This window comes from Mobula hypostoma, chromosome 23 (genome assembly GCF_963921235.1).
Source record: "Mobula hypostoma chromosome 23, sMobHyp1.1, whole genome shotgun sequence".
NCBI lineage: Eukaryota > Metazoa > Chordata > Chondrichthyes > Myliobatiformes > Myliobatidae > Mobula > Mobula hypostoma.
Window position 1 is genome coordinate 50172006 of NC_086119.1, and position 12870 is coordinate 50184875.

Sequence of the window (12870 nt, forward strand, 5' to 3'; positions counted from 1 at the left end):
TTTCAAAGGCATTGGTGTTTCCATACCAGACCATGATGCAGTCAGTGAAAATAGTCTCCACTACGCTATAAAATTACTTTGAATTTTAAACTAGGTGGGTGGGGGAGGAAAGATGGTGAGAAGCTGGAAGGTGAAAAGTGACTAAGTGGAAAAGGTAAAGGGCTGGAGAAGGAGGAATCTGATAGCAGAGTCTGATAGTAGATCATGGGAGAAAGGGAAGGGGGAGGTGGTAGGAAGGTGAGGAGAAGAGGTAGGAGGCCAGAGTGAGGAATTAGAGGGAAGGGGTAGGGGGGGAAATTGTCTGCACTGCTTAATAATGGATGCTTTGTGTAAAACATTCAACACCTGTGCCCATATTTTTATTTCTATAACAGTGAGAATATTTCTGAATATTTAAAGTATTGCTCATTAGAGGCTTGTAAGAGGTTCAAGAGATAAAATTTACTTGCAGTTTAAGTTGACACTTCATTGCAACAGTAAACTGGTAATGCACTTTTAGGTTCTGTCTTTTAGACAGGAGAGTATGTCCCTTTCTATGAAAGTTAAAGCTTCTTTGGCACTATTTTAAAAGCAGTTGACAATTGCTTCTGGTGTCCTGCCTAACATTTCTCAAATTAATTCAATAGGAGAGATTTGGTTATTTATCTTAAGTCCTTGTGGGATTTGATTTTGTGCACACGGACAGTTTGCCTTTACTACACATTAGAAGTGTTCTGTGTACTCGCAAAAGACTTTGCAATGCCCTGATTTGGGAGTTGCTATGTAAACTTAAGTTCTTTCCCTTTATGCATTAGATTTGGTAATTTGTCTTTAGTCTATAAAACAAGAAGAAGCCATGTGTTATTTTAATCTTCTGTTGTTCAGAATATTAATGATGATCTCTTATCTCACCAACACCTTAAATTTTTATTTTTTAGTCTAAATATATTTAATGCTAAATTTATTCCAATTGGTCTTGATCTCTTGAGAAAGAGATCAAAAGATTAATAACACTGACTTTTTAAAGAAAAGCCATTGAGAATGGCAAGATTAAATGCTATTCATGAGATAATACCCACTAGGTCCACACTTGTTGATTAGGGGAAATGGTCTTGGAGAATGGTCCTGGTTTCTTGGACACCAGTCCCTTGAAGAATTTGTCCATCTTTCCTTCAGGCTCTAGTGAATGGAAGCTAATCGTCCCCTCATGGGACAGACCCTCCAACTCCAAATTCTACTTAATCTGCATTGCACTTCCTCTGGGTTGGGTCATGGGTCTTGAGCAAAGCTTTCTATGGTGCATCCATTGAACAGCACCATCCAGGACAAAGTAGGTGGCTAAATTGTTACCTCACCACTTTAAACATTTGCTTCTTGAATCAATGTTACTTCACCCCTGTAAAATATCCCATAGTCAAATTACACTTTGGAAACTTGACAGAGCTTCTATGAAAAACACCACTCTTGTAAATTCTGCAGGTTAGAAGAATAGGAACATGGGACGACCACCAATTGCAACTTGCTCTCTCGGTTTCATGCCATGTTGACTTGGCAATGCAATCAGTGGTCACGTTATTAAATGTAGCTGCTCCTTAAGGCAAATATCTAATCAGCCAGCCACAGTAGTGTAGCAGCTAGCACAATGCTATTACAACTCAGGGTATCGGGACTTCAATTCTGATGTCATCTTGCCTCACTTCTGGATAGTGAAAGGTAGAAGAGGTAAAAGGCTGCAGAAGATGGAATCTGAAAGGACAGGATAATGGACCATAGAAGAAGGAGAGGAGGAGGGACACCAGAAAAAGGTGGTGGGCAAGTGAGGAGAAGAGAAGGGGAAAAAAGAGGAGCCAGAATGGAAAAAGAGAGAAGGATAAATTACTGGATATTAGTGAAATTAGTGTTCATGCCATCAGGTTGGAGGCCACCTAGATGGAATATGATGTGGTCCTCCAATGTGAATGTGGCCATGTGGCCTCATTGTGGCAGTTGAACCATGGACCTTAAGTTAATGAATGTGAGGAAGAGACTTAGATCTTTGGGGGGGGGGGAGAAGCAATTGAATCTAATTATGAGAGTATCATCAGTCTCTTCTGTAAGGTGATCCTTAATTTCAGTCTTTCATTTGAATTGCACCAAGTTCTCCCATTGCTGTGTTTTATAGTATTTCCTTGATTTTAAAAAAAAACCTGTTATATTGCTGCTTTTAATCAGAGCATTATCAATGGAGAATTTGTTTCATGGCATGCATCCACTGCCTCAAAAAGTATTTCTATTCCTGATGTTGCATTTTGTGACAGGAGGAAAATTGGAGCAGATCTAATTCTCTGTACAGACAGGAGTTGGTGTTTTTCATCACCAACCGTCATTGTAAGGCCTTCATCACAGTGGATGTAAGTGGTACTGGACAATGTTGTTGATGCAGGTTATCACATTCTTGGGCACCTGTATAATTGAAGCCTGCTTGAAACAGTTGGGTAGCTCACTGCCGAAATGAGAGGTGAAGGATCACAGTAGATACTCCAGCCAGTTGAATGGCGCAGATCTTTAGTACTTGACCAGGTTCCCCATCTGGGCCAGGTAGTCCAGACCAATCTCAGCTTCAGAGACTGAAATCCCATTTTTAAAATGATTTCATACTTCTGACATTAACTGCTTTATAAATGGCTTGAAAGGCATGAGGTTAATTGCTATGTATCTACATTTCAATGCTGAGATTTGATGTGTTGTACCATGTATAATGAGCTGCTCTTTTAGTGTTTATAGTTATGGAGCTTGCTGAAAGGGGATTTAGTTTTTGTATGCATAATGGTTCCAGCTTTAGTTAGTATTTAATATCTCCTCAGTCTTTTGTTACACTAAGATCTGTTGAGCATTTTGAATGATATTTTTTGATTGAATATTCACAGGTTTACATGTTTTGTTTGATCTAAGTGATTTTCTTGCATCTAACCAACTATCATGGGTAAGGCAGAAACAGCAAGACTGATGTGAACACTAGTTAAACAAAGATGTTTACAGAGGAAATGTATTGAGGCATTTGATTTCAAATCACATTTTACTGCCTCTCTTTAAAGAGACCAGCAATAAATTTGACTTTGGCTTTGGTTTCTAGAGCCATAGCATTAAGAGGGTCCTGTTTAACCAATGATTTTGCAAGCATTGCTAGTGAAGGCAGAACCACGGAATGCCATTTTCAATCAGAAATGCCAAATGTTTGATCTGCATGGATTTTAACTGGATATGCTGCCAAAAAATGACGGGGTATAGTGGCTAGAACAAATGTTAAGGAGCCAGACAATATATTCAATATAGTACTCCAGAATGTGTAATGCTGCTTGCCTAACTGTTACTTTACAGCAACACTTTCACAACTCAACAAAATAGGAAATTATTCGGATTTGCCTTTCCAGAACACTACTTCAATTGAGTGAATTGTCAACCCATCATGAGAACTGTCGTTTATAGTGTGGTCAAACAGCACGTGATGACCAGTGCACCAGTGCTGTACTGTGGTTTGACCAGCACAGATCATATTCAGGCTTGATATTAGTTTTCATCAAACACGGATGTCTTTTTTAATATAATCCTCTTCACATATTTTCAAGACATCCTAAAGCACTTTACATCGTGAGGTCCTCTTGTAATTTAGTTATTGCTGTATAAATTTGGCTGTCATTGCTATTACAATGAGATCCCTCAACAACATGATAACAGTCAGATAATCTGTCCACCTACAGTCACTGGGAATCAGTCCTCCTCTGAATTTGTGCATGGGATTTTGTACATCCACCATAGAAAAGACTTTAGTTTAACTTTCACCTGAACAGCCTATCATGGGCCAAATACTGGAATTTCAGGTATCCACAGTCTTGTTTAAAGGGTGCTTTGATGTCAAGAAGCCCAAATCAAAGGAAATTGTGTACGTACTGCCCAGCACACAAGATGGTTGCTAGAGGTCAATCATCCCAGCTCTAGCATAAAGCTGCAGGAATTCACTGGGGACCCTCTATGTTAAGCATCTGCATATAATGTTCTTCCCTCTCTCATAAGATCAGAGTGGGAATGTTGGCATTGCAGTATTGAAATGGAGCCAGAACTCCTTGTTTAATAAAGCAGTCTGTGGCCAGCTGCAAGGTTAGATTGTCCTAGAAAATTAAAAGTAGCATTCATGCTGTATGGCGTCAAGAACCCTTTCTAAGAAGGGAGAATCGAATAACCTTCCCTTGATCGCCTAGTCCTTTACAGTTAGACTCCAAAATAGTCTCAGGAAACTAGAAACATAGTACCAGCTAACAAGTTATACAATTAATATTTTGTAGCTAGTTGCTAACCTCCTGACTAGTATTTTCCAACATAAAAAAAGCCCTCCATTTTGAGTACAGCTCCAACAAGACTTAGATTGTTACCATTGAGAACAAGACCACCTGCATGATAGACATACTTTATATCCCCCTAAAAATACACTTTTTGCTCTACAGGTGGAATGTCAAATACACAATAAGATGTCCTGTACCTCATTACCATGGTTTCTTCAGCAGCATACTAAGTCCTGCACCTTCATAACCTAGAAGTACGAGGTGGCAGGTGCATGGAATACCTGCATCAAGTTGCATCAACTAAATCAAAATATTGGAACTCCTCCCTACGTAACAGCACCAAGTATCTTCACCGTAGGGATTGAAGTGATTTAAAAGGCAGCTTAGCTCCATCTTGAGGACACCTTTGGGTGGACAATAAATCCTCACCTTAACAAAGACGCTCATGTAACATGAATACTTTCAGTATCAGAATTGGGTTTATTTTCACTGACATATGTTGTGAAATTTGTTTGTAGTACAATATAGTGCAATACATAATAATGCTAAATTACAATAAGAAATGTTTATAAAATTTTAATTCAATACGTAGTGCAAAAAAGGAGAAAATAGTGCGTTAGTGTTCATAGGATAGTTCATTGTGCGTTCAGAAATCTGGTGAAGGAGAAGATGTTTCTCAAGTGTTGCATGTGTGTCTTCAGGCTCCTGTACCACCACCTTGATGGTAGCAATGAGAAAAGGGCATGTCCTTTGTGGTGGGAACCCTTACGATAAATGCTGCCTTTTTGAGGCATCATTGCTGAGGAGGTTAGTGCCCACGATGAAGCTGGCTGAGTTTACAACCCTCTGCAGCTTTTTCTGATCCTGTGCAGTAGCCACCCCATACCAGATAGTGATGCAACCAGTTAGAATGTTCACAGGGTATATCTGTAGAAACTTGCTAGAGTCTTTGGTGACATATCAAGTCTCCATTAGGAGTTTGATACTTTTTTGAATGTTTGGTTGAATATGCTGGGTAAATAAATAATCACTGTTCTGTCATTAATACAGACGGCACTGCAATGTGGGCTTCCTGCTGCAACTGGTTCTGTTTGGACAATCAAACAATGGATGAACCTGAGTACAATTCTAGAAGGCAGACATACACTAATGCAGGCTATAACTCTCAGTCATCTTCACCTGGATTGGAAAACACATGTCGAGCTTGTGGTTCTCAATTTGAAAATGCCTCACGGAAGGTACGTACATATTGTAAGATAGAAATTAAAATTGAACTAAAGCAGAAGTTGCAGGTTAGAAATAATTTTATTTTTTGCGCTGTTTATTCTTTACATTTATTTCTTGAGAATGGAAGCAAGTTGGAATGTAAAACAGACAAAGGCAAAAGGCAGGTATATAAGTTAGCGTCATGTCTAGTTGCAAAAATGTTTGAAGCAATCATTGAAGAAGAAATAACAAAGCACATGGATAAAATTGGTTCCATTGGACAGATACAGTATGCAATGAAGAGACAAGTTAAGAAATATCTTAATTTTATTTCGTTTCATATGGGGCATGAGCGTGTCAATAGCACCTCCTGTTCATAGCGGCCATTTTCATGTTTTTTTTTCTCCAATTTTCCCCTCTCTGCTAATGTAATCTTCCCTGAGCATGCTCAGTGTGAACCAGATATACAATGATTAAATAATTTATCAATGTATCTTAATTAAAATTAAATGCAGATATCCAATGATGGGCACATTTTTTTTTTATCTTGAATATATATTCAAACCTAATCCTTTGACTGCCCTATTTGGTATTGTTGGAAGGAAAGATATCATTTTGAAGACATCTGATTTGCACATCCTGGCTTTTATCTCTCTTATGGCTGGGAGGGCGCTTTTGTTTAAATGGAAGGATGCTGTTCCGCCTAATCATGCTCAGTGGTTACGGGATGTTATGGCATGCCTAAATTTAGAAAAGATTTGTTGCTCAATTTCGGAATCTAACCAAGATTTTCAAAATTCATGGGGGCCGTTTTTAAATTATTTTCATAATCTTTGACTTGTACAGAAGTTGGTTAATAGCATATTTTATTATCTGATAAGTTTTTTTTCTTTTTTTTCCCCAAACAGCTTCGACTTTGGTAGTGGGTGTTGACCTTTTTTTTAAATAAAATTGTTTATATTCTAATACACAAATCAATCTAATCTATATGAATATAGAGTAAGGAGTTTGTTAATGTGATTCAATATACTGTATCTGGTATTATTATAGTTTGTCTTTTGTTTTATAATATGTATTCTCTTAGACTCTGTATTCTATATAGAAATCAATAAAAAATATTGGAAAAGAAGAATATATATTGATGGTTGTTGAAGCAACCTTTAATTCTAAAGGACAACGGGTTGTTTCTTCTCAGTCAACTCTATGTTAAGCATTGCCTAGTCTGGCTCAGTGGTACTATCTGACATGGCACTCTCTGCAATCTTTTCTAGTTTCTACTTTGAGCCCTCCTCTCAATAATATAAGCATTCCCTTTTACTTTGTCTCTCTTGTGAATTAAACAAATTCTACCCCACAATCCCATTCTCTGTGCTGACGCATCCAATCTTAGAGCTATCAAAGGGACGGACAGCCAACAAGTCATGTCCTAGTGGCAGGTTCACTATGCAGTGTAAGCTTAGGAATAAAGCTGTTGTCCAGTGCAAATGTTCTTGGTTCAGTAATAACTGCATATTGATGGACTTCTGTACTTCTGAGTGAGTGATCCTGTAAAACCAGAAAATATCTAGGATGTACTGTGGCAGTGACATATGTAAAACTGTATTTACTCTTGTCTAGGTCTTGCAGGCTTGGTAGACTTGGACAAAATGGTGAAGGAAATCTGCAGATCAGGCAGCATCCATAGCTGTTTCCCCTGGAGTGAAAAGGATGAGTGGTGACCTGATAGAAGTGAATAAAACTGTAAATGGTATAGAAAGGATAGGTAGCTAGAATCTCTTTCCCATAGAAGGGGTATCAAAAACAAGAGGGCAAGGATATGAAGTGAATAGTGGGAGATTTTACCTAGGACCTTAAGGGACAATTTTTGTACAGTGATGTCTGAGAATCATTGCCAGAGGAGGTGGTCGAATAGGATATGATTACTCTGTTTAAGAGGTATTTAAAACATTGGAGCAGAATTAGGCCGTTCAGCCCATCGAGACTGCTGCTCTGAACTTATTAACATCCACTTTAAATATACCCAGTTACTTGACATCCACAGCTGTCTGTAGCAATGAATTTCACAGAATCACCACCCTCAGGCTGAAGAAATTCTTCCTTATCTCTGTTCTAAAGGGATATTTTTCTAATCTGAGGCTGTGCCCTCTGGTCCTAGATTCAAATACACTTTATCTAGGCCTTTCAATATTCAGTAGGTTTAAAATATCTCCCTCATTCATCTAATCTCCAGAGAGTACACGCTCAGAGCCATCAAGCACTTATTTGTTAACCCATTCATTCCTGAGATCATTCTCATAAACCTCTTCTGGACACTCTCCAACTCCAGCACATCTTTTCCTAGATATGAGGCCCAAAACTGTTCAGTCTCCAAAGGTGGACTGACCAATGCCTTAGAGCCTCAGCATTATATCCTTGCTTTTATATTCTCATCCTCTCAAAAGGAGTGCTAAAATTGCATCTGACTTCCTTACCACCAACTCGAGCTGCAAGTTAACTTTTAGGGAATCCTGCACAAGGACTCCCAAGTCCCCTTGCACCTCCAATTTCTTAATTTGCTCATTTTGAAATAAATCTGTGCTTTTATTCCTTCTACCAAAGTCCATACATCTACCACTTCTTTGCCCATACTCCTAATGTCCAAGTTTTTCTGCACATTCCGTTTGCTCAAATCAACCTGCCCTTCCACCTATCTTTGTATACGCAAACCTAGCCGCAATTCTGTCATTCAGATTATTAACATGTAATGTGAAAAGTAGCAGACCCAACACCGATTCCCGCAGAACACCATTAATCTCTGATAGCCATCCAGAGAAGGAAACCTTTATTCCCAGTATTGCCTTCTGCCAATCTTTTGCCCATCTTAATATTTTTCCTGTTTATACCATGGGCTCTTATATCGTTTCATAGCCTTACATGTGGAACTTCGTCAAATAATCCAAATCAACAACCTTCACTAACTCTTCGTTGTCCATTCTGTCTGTTATTTCCTCAAAGAATTCCAGCAGATTTGTGAAGCACTATTTCTCCTTAAGGAAACCATGCTGACTTTGGTCTATTTTAGTGTGTGCCTATAAGTACCCCAAAACCCTATCCTAATAGACTCTTAACATTTCCCAACCACTGAAGTCAAACTAACTGGCCTAAATTCCCTTTCTTTTTCCTCCCTCCTTTCTAAGAGTAGAGTGACACTTGCGATTTTCCAGTCCTCTGGAGCCAATCCAGAATCTAGTGTTTTTGAAAGGTGACTACTGGTGCTTCCACAGTCTCTTCAGCTACCTCTTTCAGATCCCTGGGGTGTAATCCATCTAGTCTAGGTAACCTACCTACCTACCTTCAGTCATTTCAGCTTCTTAAGCACCTTCTTATTGACTATAGAAGCAACTATACTCATTTCCCCTCTGACACATCGAATTGCCTTCCGCAGTGAAGACTGATGCAAAATACTTATTGCTGGGTCACCATTTATTTGTTCCCTATTATCTGTCCAGTGTCATTTTCAAACAGTCTTGCCTCTTTTTTTACTCTTCAGATATTTGGGGAAAAAAAGTATTGCATTCTCTTTTATATTATTGGCTAGTTTATTTTCTTATCTTTTCTCTCCATATTGCTTTTTAGTTGCCTGTTTTGGTTTTTATAACTTGCCCAGTCCTCTAGCTTTCCACTAACTTTTGCATGTATCTTTTGCTTTTATGCTGTCTTTGATTTCCCTTGTCAGCCATATGTGTCTTTAGAATACTACGCTCTCCCTTTAGAATACCTCTACTACTTCTAGATGAATTGATACTGCACCTTCCAAATTTATTGTGTTCATTTGCTGATGAGACTCTGAACCAGGAGACAGAACAAAGCTGGAACACAGAATAACCATTACTCAGCAAACCATACCACCAAAAGACAACTGTGCAACAGACCATGATGACTTGAAGGTCACAAAGAATAGTCGAGAAGTTGTCAAGAGCGATGATCAATCAGAGAAAGTCAGCCTGGGATTGGTTGACAGCCAATCAATAGACATTGGTTGCCTTCTGTTCGCCATAGCAGAATTATTCCCAGAAACTCCAGCCATTGCTGTTCTGCCATCATCTCTGCTAGTGTCCCCTTTCAACCGACTTCAGCCAATTCCTCTCTTATGCCTCCGTAGTTCACTTTATTCTACTATAATGCTAATACATATGATTTTAGTTTCTCCCTCTCAAACTGCAGGGTGAATTCTATCATGTTATGATCACTGCCTCCTAAAGGTTACTTTACTTGAAGCTCCTTACTCTAATCTGGTTCATCACACAACAGCCAATTCAGTATTGCCTTTTCTCTAGTGAGCTCAAACACAGGTTGCTCTAAGAGCCATGGATGGGTACTTAAATAGGCAAGATGTAGATGGATATGATTCTAATGAGATCTTCACCTCCCTCAGCCCCTATCTTCCACCAACTCCCTTCACTACTGAGCAGGTGAGAAGTGCCCTGGGTAAACTCAGACACGGCAAAGCATTGGGACTGGATGGTATGAACCACAAGATCTGAAGGAGTGTGCTGAGCAGCTGTGTGGAGTTGTCCAGCACATTTTCAATCTGAGTCTCACCCTAGAAAGGGTCCCGACTGTGTGTAAAACAACGTGGGTGGTCCCAGTACCCAAGAAGGGCCAACCAAAAGTCTTGAATGATTACTGTCCTGTGACCCTGACCTCACACATCCTGAAGACCCTAGAGAGGCTGGCCATGGCTCACTTCCGACCCCTGGTCAGATCAACCCTGGATCCCCTGCAATTTGCCTACCAGGAGTACATTGAGGTTGACGATGTACCTGCTGAACAGAGCCTACTCCCATTTGGATAAGCAGAGCAGCACTGTGAGGATCATGTTTTTTGATTTCTCATACAGCCCTCATTGCTTGGGGAAAAGCTCCATTCAATGCATGTCAGCACTTCCATTGTATTCTGGATAATGGACTACCTACTGGCAGACCACAGTTTGTGCATCTTCAGAACTGTATCAGACATTGCTATAAGCAGCACTGGGGCCCCACAGGGGACTGTATTGGCTCCCTTCCTGTTTACCCTGTATATCTCAGATTTTAGATACAACACTGAGTCGTGTCATCTGCAGAAATTCTCTGATGACTCAGCAATAGTTGGGTTTATAAAGAAAAGACGCACGGGAGGATGAATACAGGGCCCTGGTGGAGGACTTTGTCAAATGGTACAAGCTGAATCATCTGCAACTCTACATAAGTAAGACAAGAGGGATGGTGGTGGACTTTAGGAAGACTAAGCCTGCAATGCTCCCTGTTACTATTTTTGATGGTGTGGATGTGGTGATGACCTACAACTACCTGGGGGTGCACCTGGATGACAGACTTAAGTGGAGCGCCAACACAGAGGCTGTGTACAAGAAGGGCCAGAGTCACCTCTACTTCCTGAGGAGACTGAAGTCCTTTGCAGTATGCAGGCCTCTCCTTTGCATGTTCTACCAGTCTCTGGTTGCCAGTACAATCTTCTATGTGGGGGTGTGCTAGGGCAATGGCATCAACATGGGTGATGCCATCAGGCTCAATAAGCTGATTAGAAAGGCTGGCTCTGTTATAGGAGTCAAACTGGACACACTGGAGGCTGTGGTAGAACAAAGGACCCTACAGAAAATCCTGGCAATTCTGGACAATGTTTCTCACCCTCTGCATGCCACTTTGGCTGAACAGAGGAGCACTTTTAGTAATAATTTTAATGTAGGTCGCATCCGGAATTTTTCCGGGTAGTGGACAACTTCCTCCCACGCCGTTCTGACGTAGTTGGAATTCGCATACGAGGCAAGTTACAGTAGTGGTTTGCCATTGCCTTCTGTCGGGTGAGTTTTTTTTTCAAAGAGGTCACCAGCTCTTAACCCCGCATGGATGGAAAGCATGCCGGTGGGAAGCTGGCTGGATTTGAACTTCGGAACCTCCACCCCACAGTCCAGCACTGATGTCACTACGCCACCAGCCGGCACTTTTAGTAATAGACTCAGACAATTGCGATGTTCCAAAGGGACATGAAGTTATCCTTATCCTAGACCATTGGGCTCTAAAATGATTCAACCTATGATGCCCTCTTGTTCGACTAAGGTAACTTAATTTTTTATTCTTTCTTGCGTCTCTTCTAATTGTATATCTTTGCACTTGTAATGCTACTGTGATGCTGTAATTTCCTTTGGGGATTAATGAAGTATCTATCTATGTATATCTAGATGGAATTAGTGCAGACAGGCAGAAAGATTGGCATGCAATGAAGGGCCTGTTTTCTATGTCAAACTATTGGTCCAAACTCTTGCTGAAGTATGTTGCAAAAGTTGTACGTACTGTGCTGATTTCAACATCAATATTTGATTGCTGGGGATTAAAAGTAAGTGTGCTTGGTGGGGAATTGTTAACTATTTAAGTTTCCTCACTTCATTGGGATCTTAAGACATATTAATGTCTCCACTGTTGCTTTAACTTAATTCCTGAGACTGTGTGCAGGGCCATGATACTTTTGAATCTGTTGTATATTATGTTTACTTAGCTCATGAGAATGAGCCTAGCTTTTATATTACTTTGGAAAGCTTACTGAAGTATTATTAACTATTTTAATAATTTGCACTGGAGTTTGAATCTTTTGAGGGAAATACTGACTGCTGTTTCCGGAAAAAAAAATCAAGGTGTCAATCTTTTCCAGCAAAAATAATTTATTCATCTGTTTAGTTATAATTTTACTCCTGAAGTGTTTAAACTACTTGTCAAAAAACTTGTCAGTTACTGTAAAGCTACTTGTCAAAAAAAAACTTGAGACATTTTGCTTTTCTAATCTTGAGTGAAAACTAGTTAGTGTTCTCTCATTTATGTGCCAAATGAAGCCTCAGTAATATTTGATTAAAGATGACGTTGACCTTCAAGAAGATGTTTATTAGCAGTGAAATAATCTAAGACACACCTATGAATCTTAGTTTGTTTCAGATGAATATGTGTACTTTATCATAATGAAACCTGTTATTCCAGTCTGAAGTTTAGTTTTAAAAAATTCTTTTAGATCAGTTGAGTCATTCTGTTTGAAAGCTTTATTTATAAAAAGGTATCAGTTTTCTTTTATTTCCTATGTACTGTATGCAGTGTTTAACAATGTGAGAATATGACATAACCAAAGAACAAAAGATATTCACCTCAAAAGAATGAGGGTGAAAAGAGGATTCCTGCACCTGCACATGCCCACCAATATCTTGTGATTCGAATCCAGGCTGACTAGTGTATTACCAGGACCCTTGCATCTTTGAAGGTGCCACGTTTCAGATACAACATTAAACTATGGACCCCTGTGCACTGAGGTGGTTGTAAAAAATCCCCTTATACTATTTAAAGTATAGAGT

At 39.5% G+C, this 12870-nt stretch overlaps 1 protein-coding gene across 3 annotated transcripts in view; it reads left to right on the forward strand.

Annotated features, from left to right (window-relative positions):
• The window catches only part of LOC134336878 (E3 ubiquitin-protein ligase rififylin-like), a 53144-nt gene that overhangs the window by 23975 nt on the left and 16299 nt on the right, over nucleotides 1-12870 (forward strand). For 2 of the 3 annotated variants that reach the window (XM_063031480.1, XM_063031479.1), the window contains one exon: nucleotides 5346-5533. In XM_063031480.1, the coding sequence (XP_062887550.1) occupies nucleotides 5357-5533 (177 nt within the window). In that variant the 5' untranslated portion in view covers nucleotides 5346-5356. Of the gene's footprint in view, nucleotides 1-5345; nucleotides 5534-9544; nucleotides 11874-12870 lie in introns of those variants that run through there. The other variant, XM_063031481.1, reaches the window with a different exon arrangement.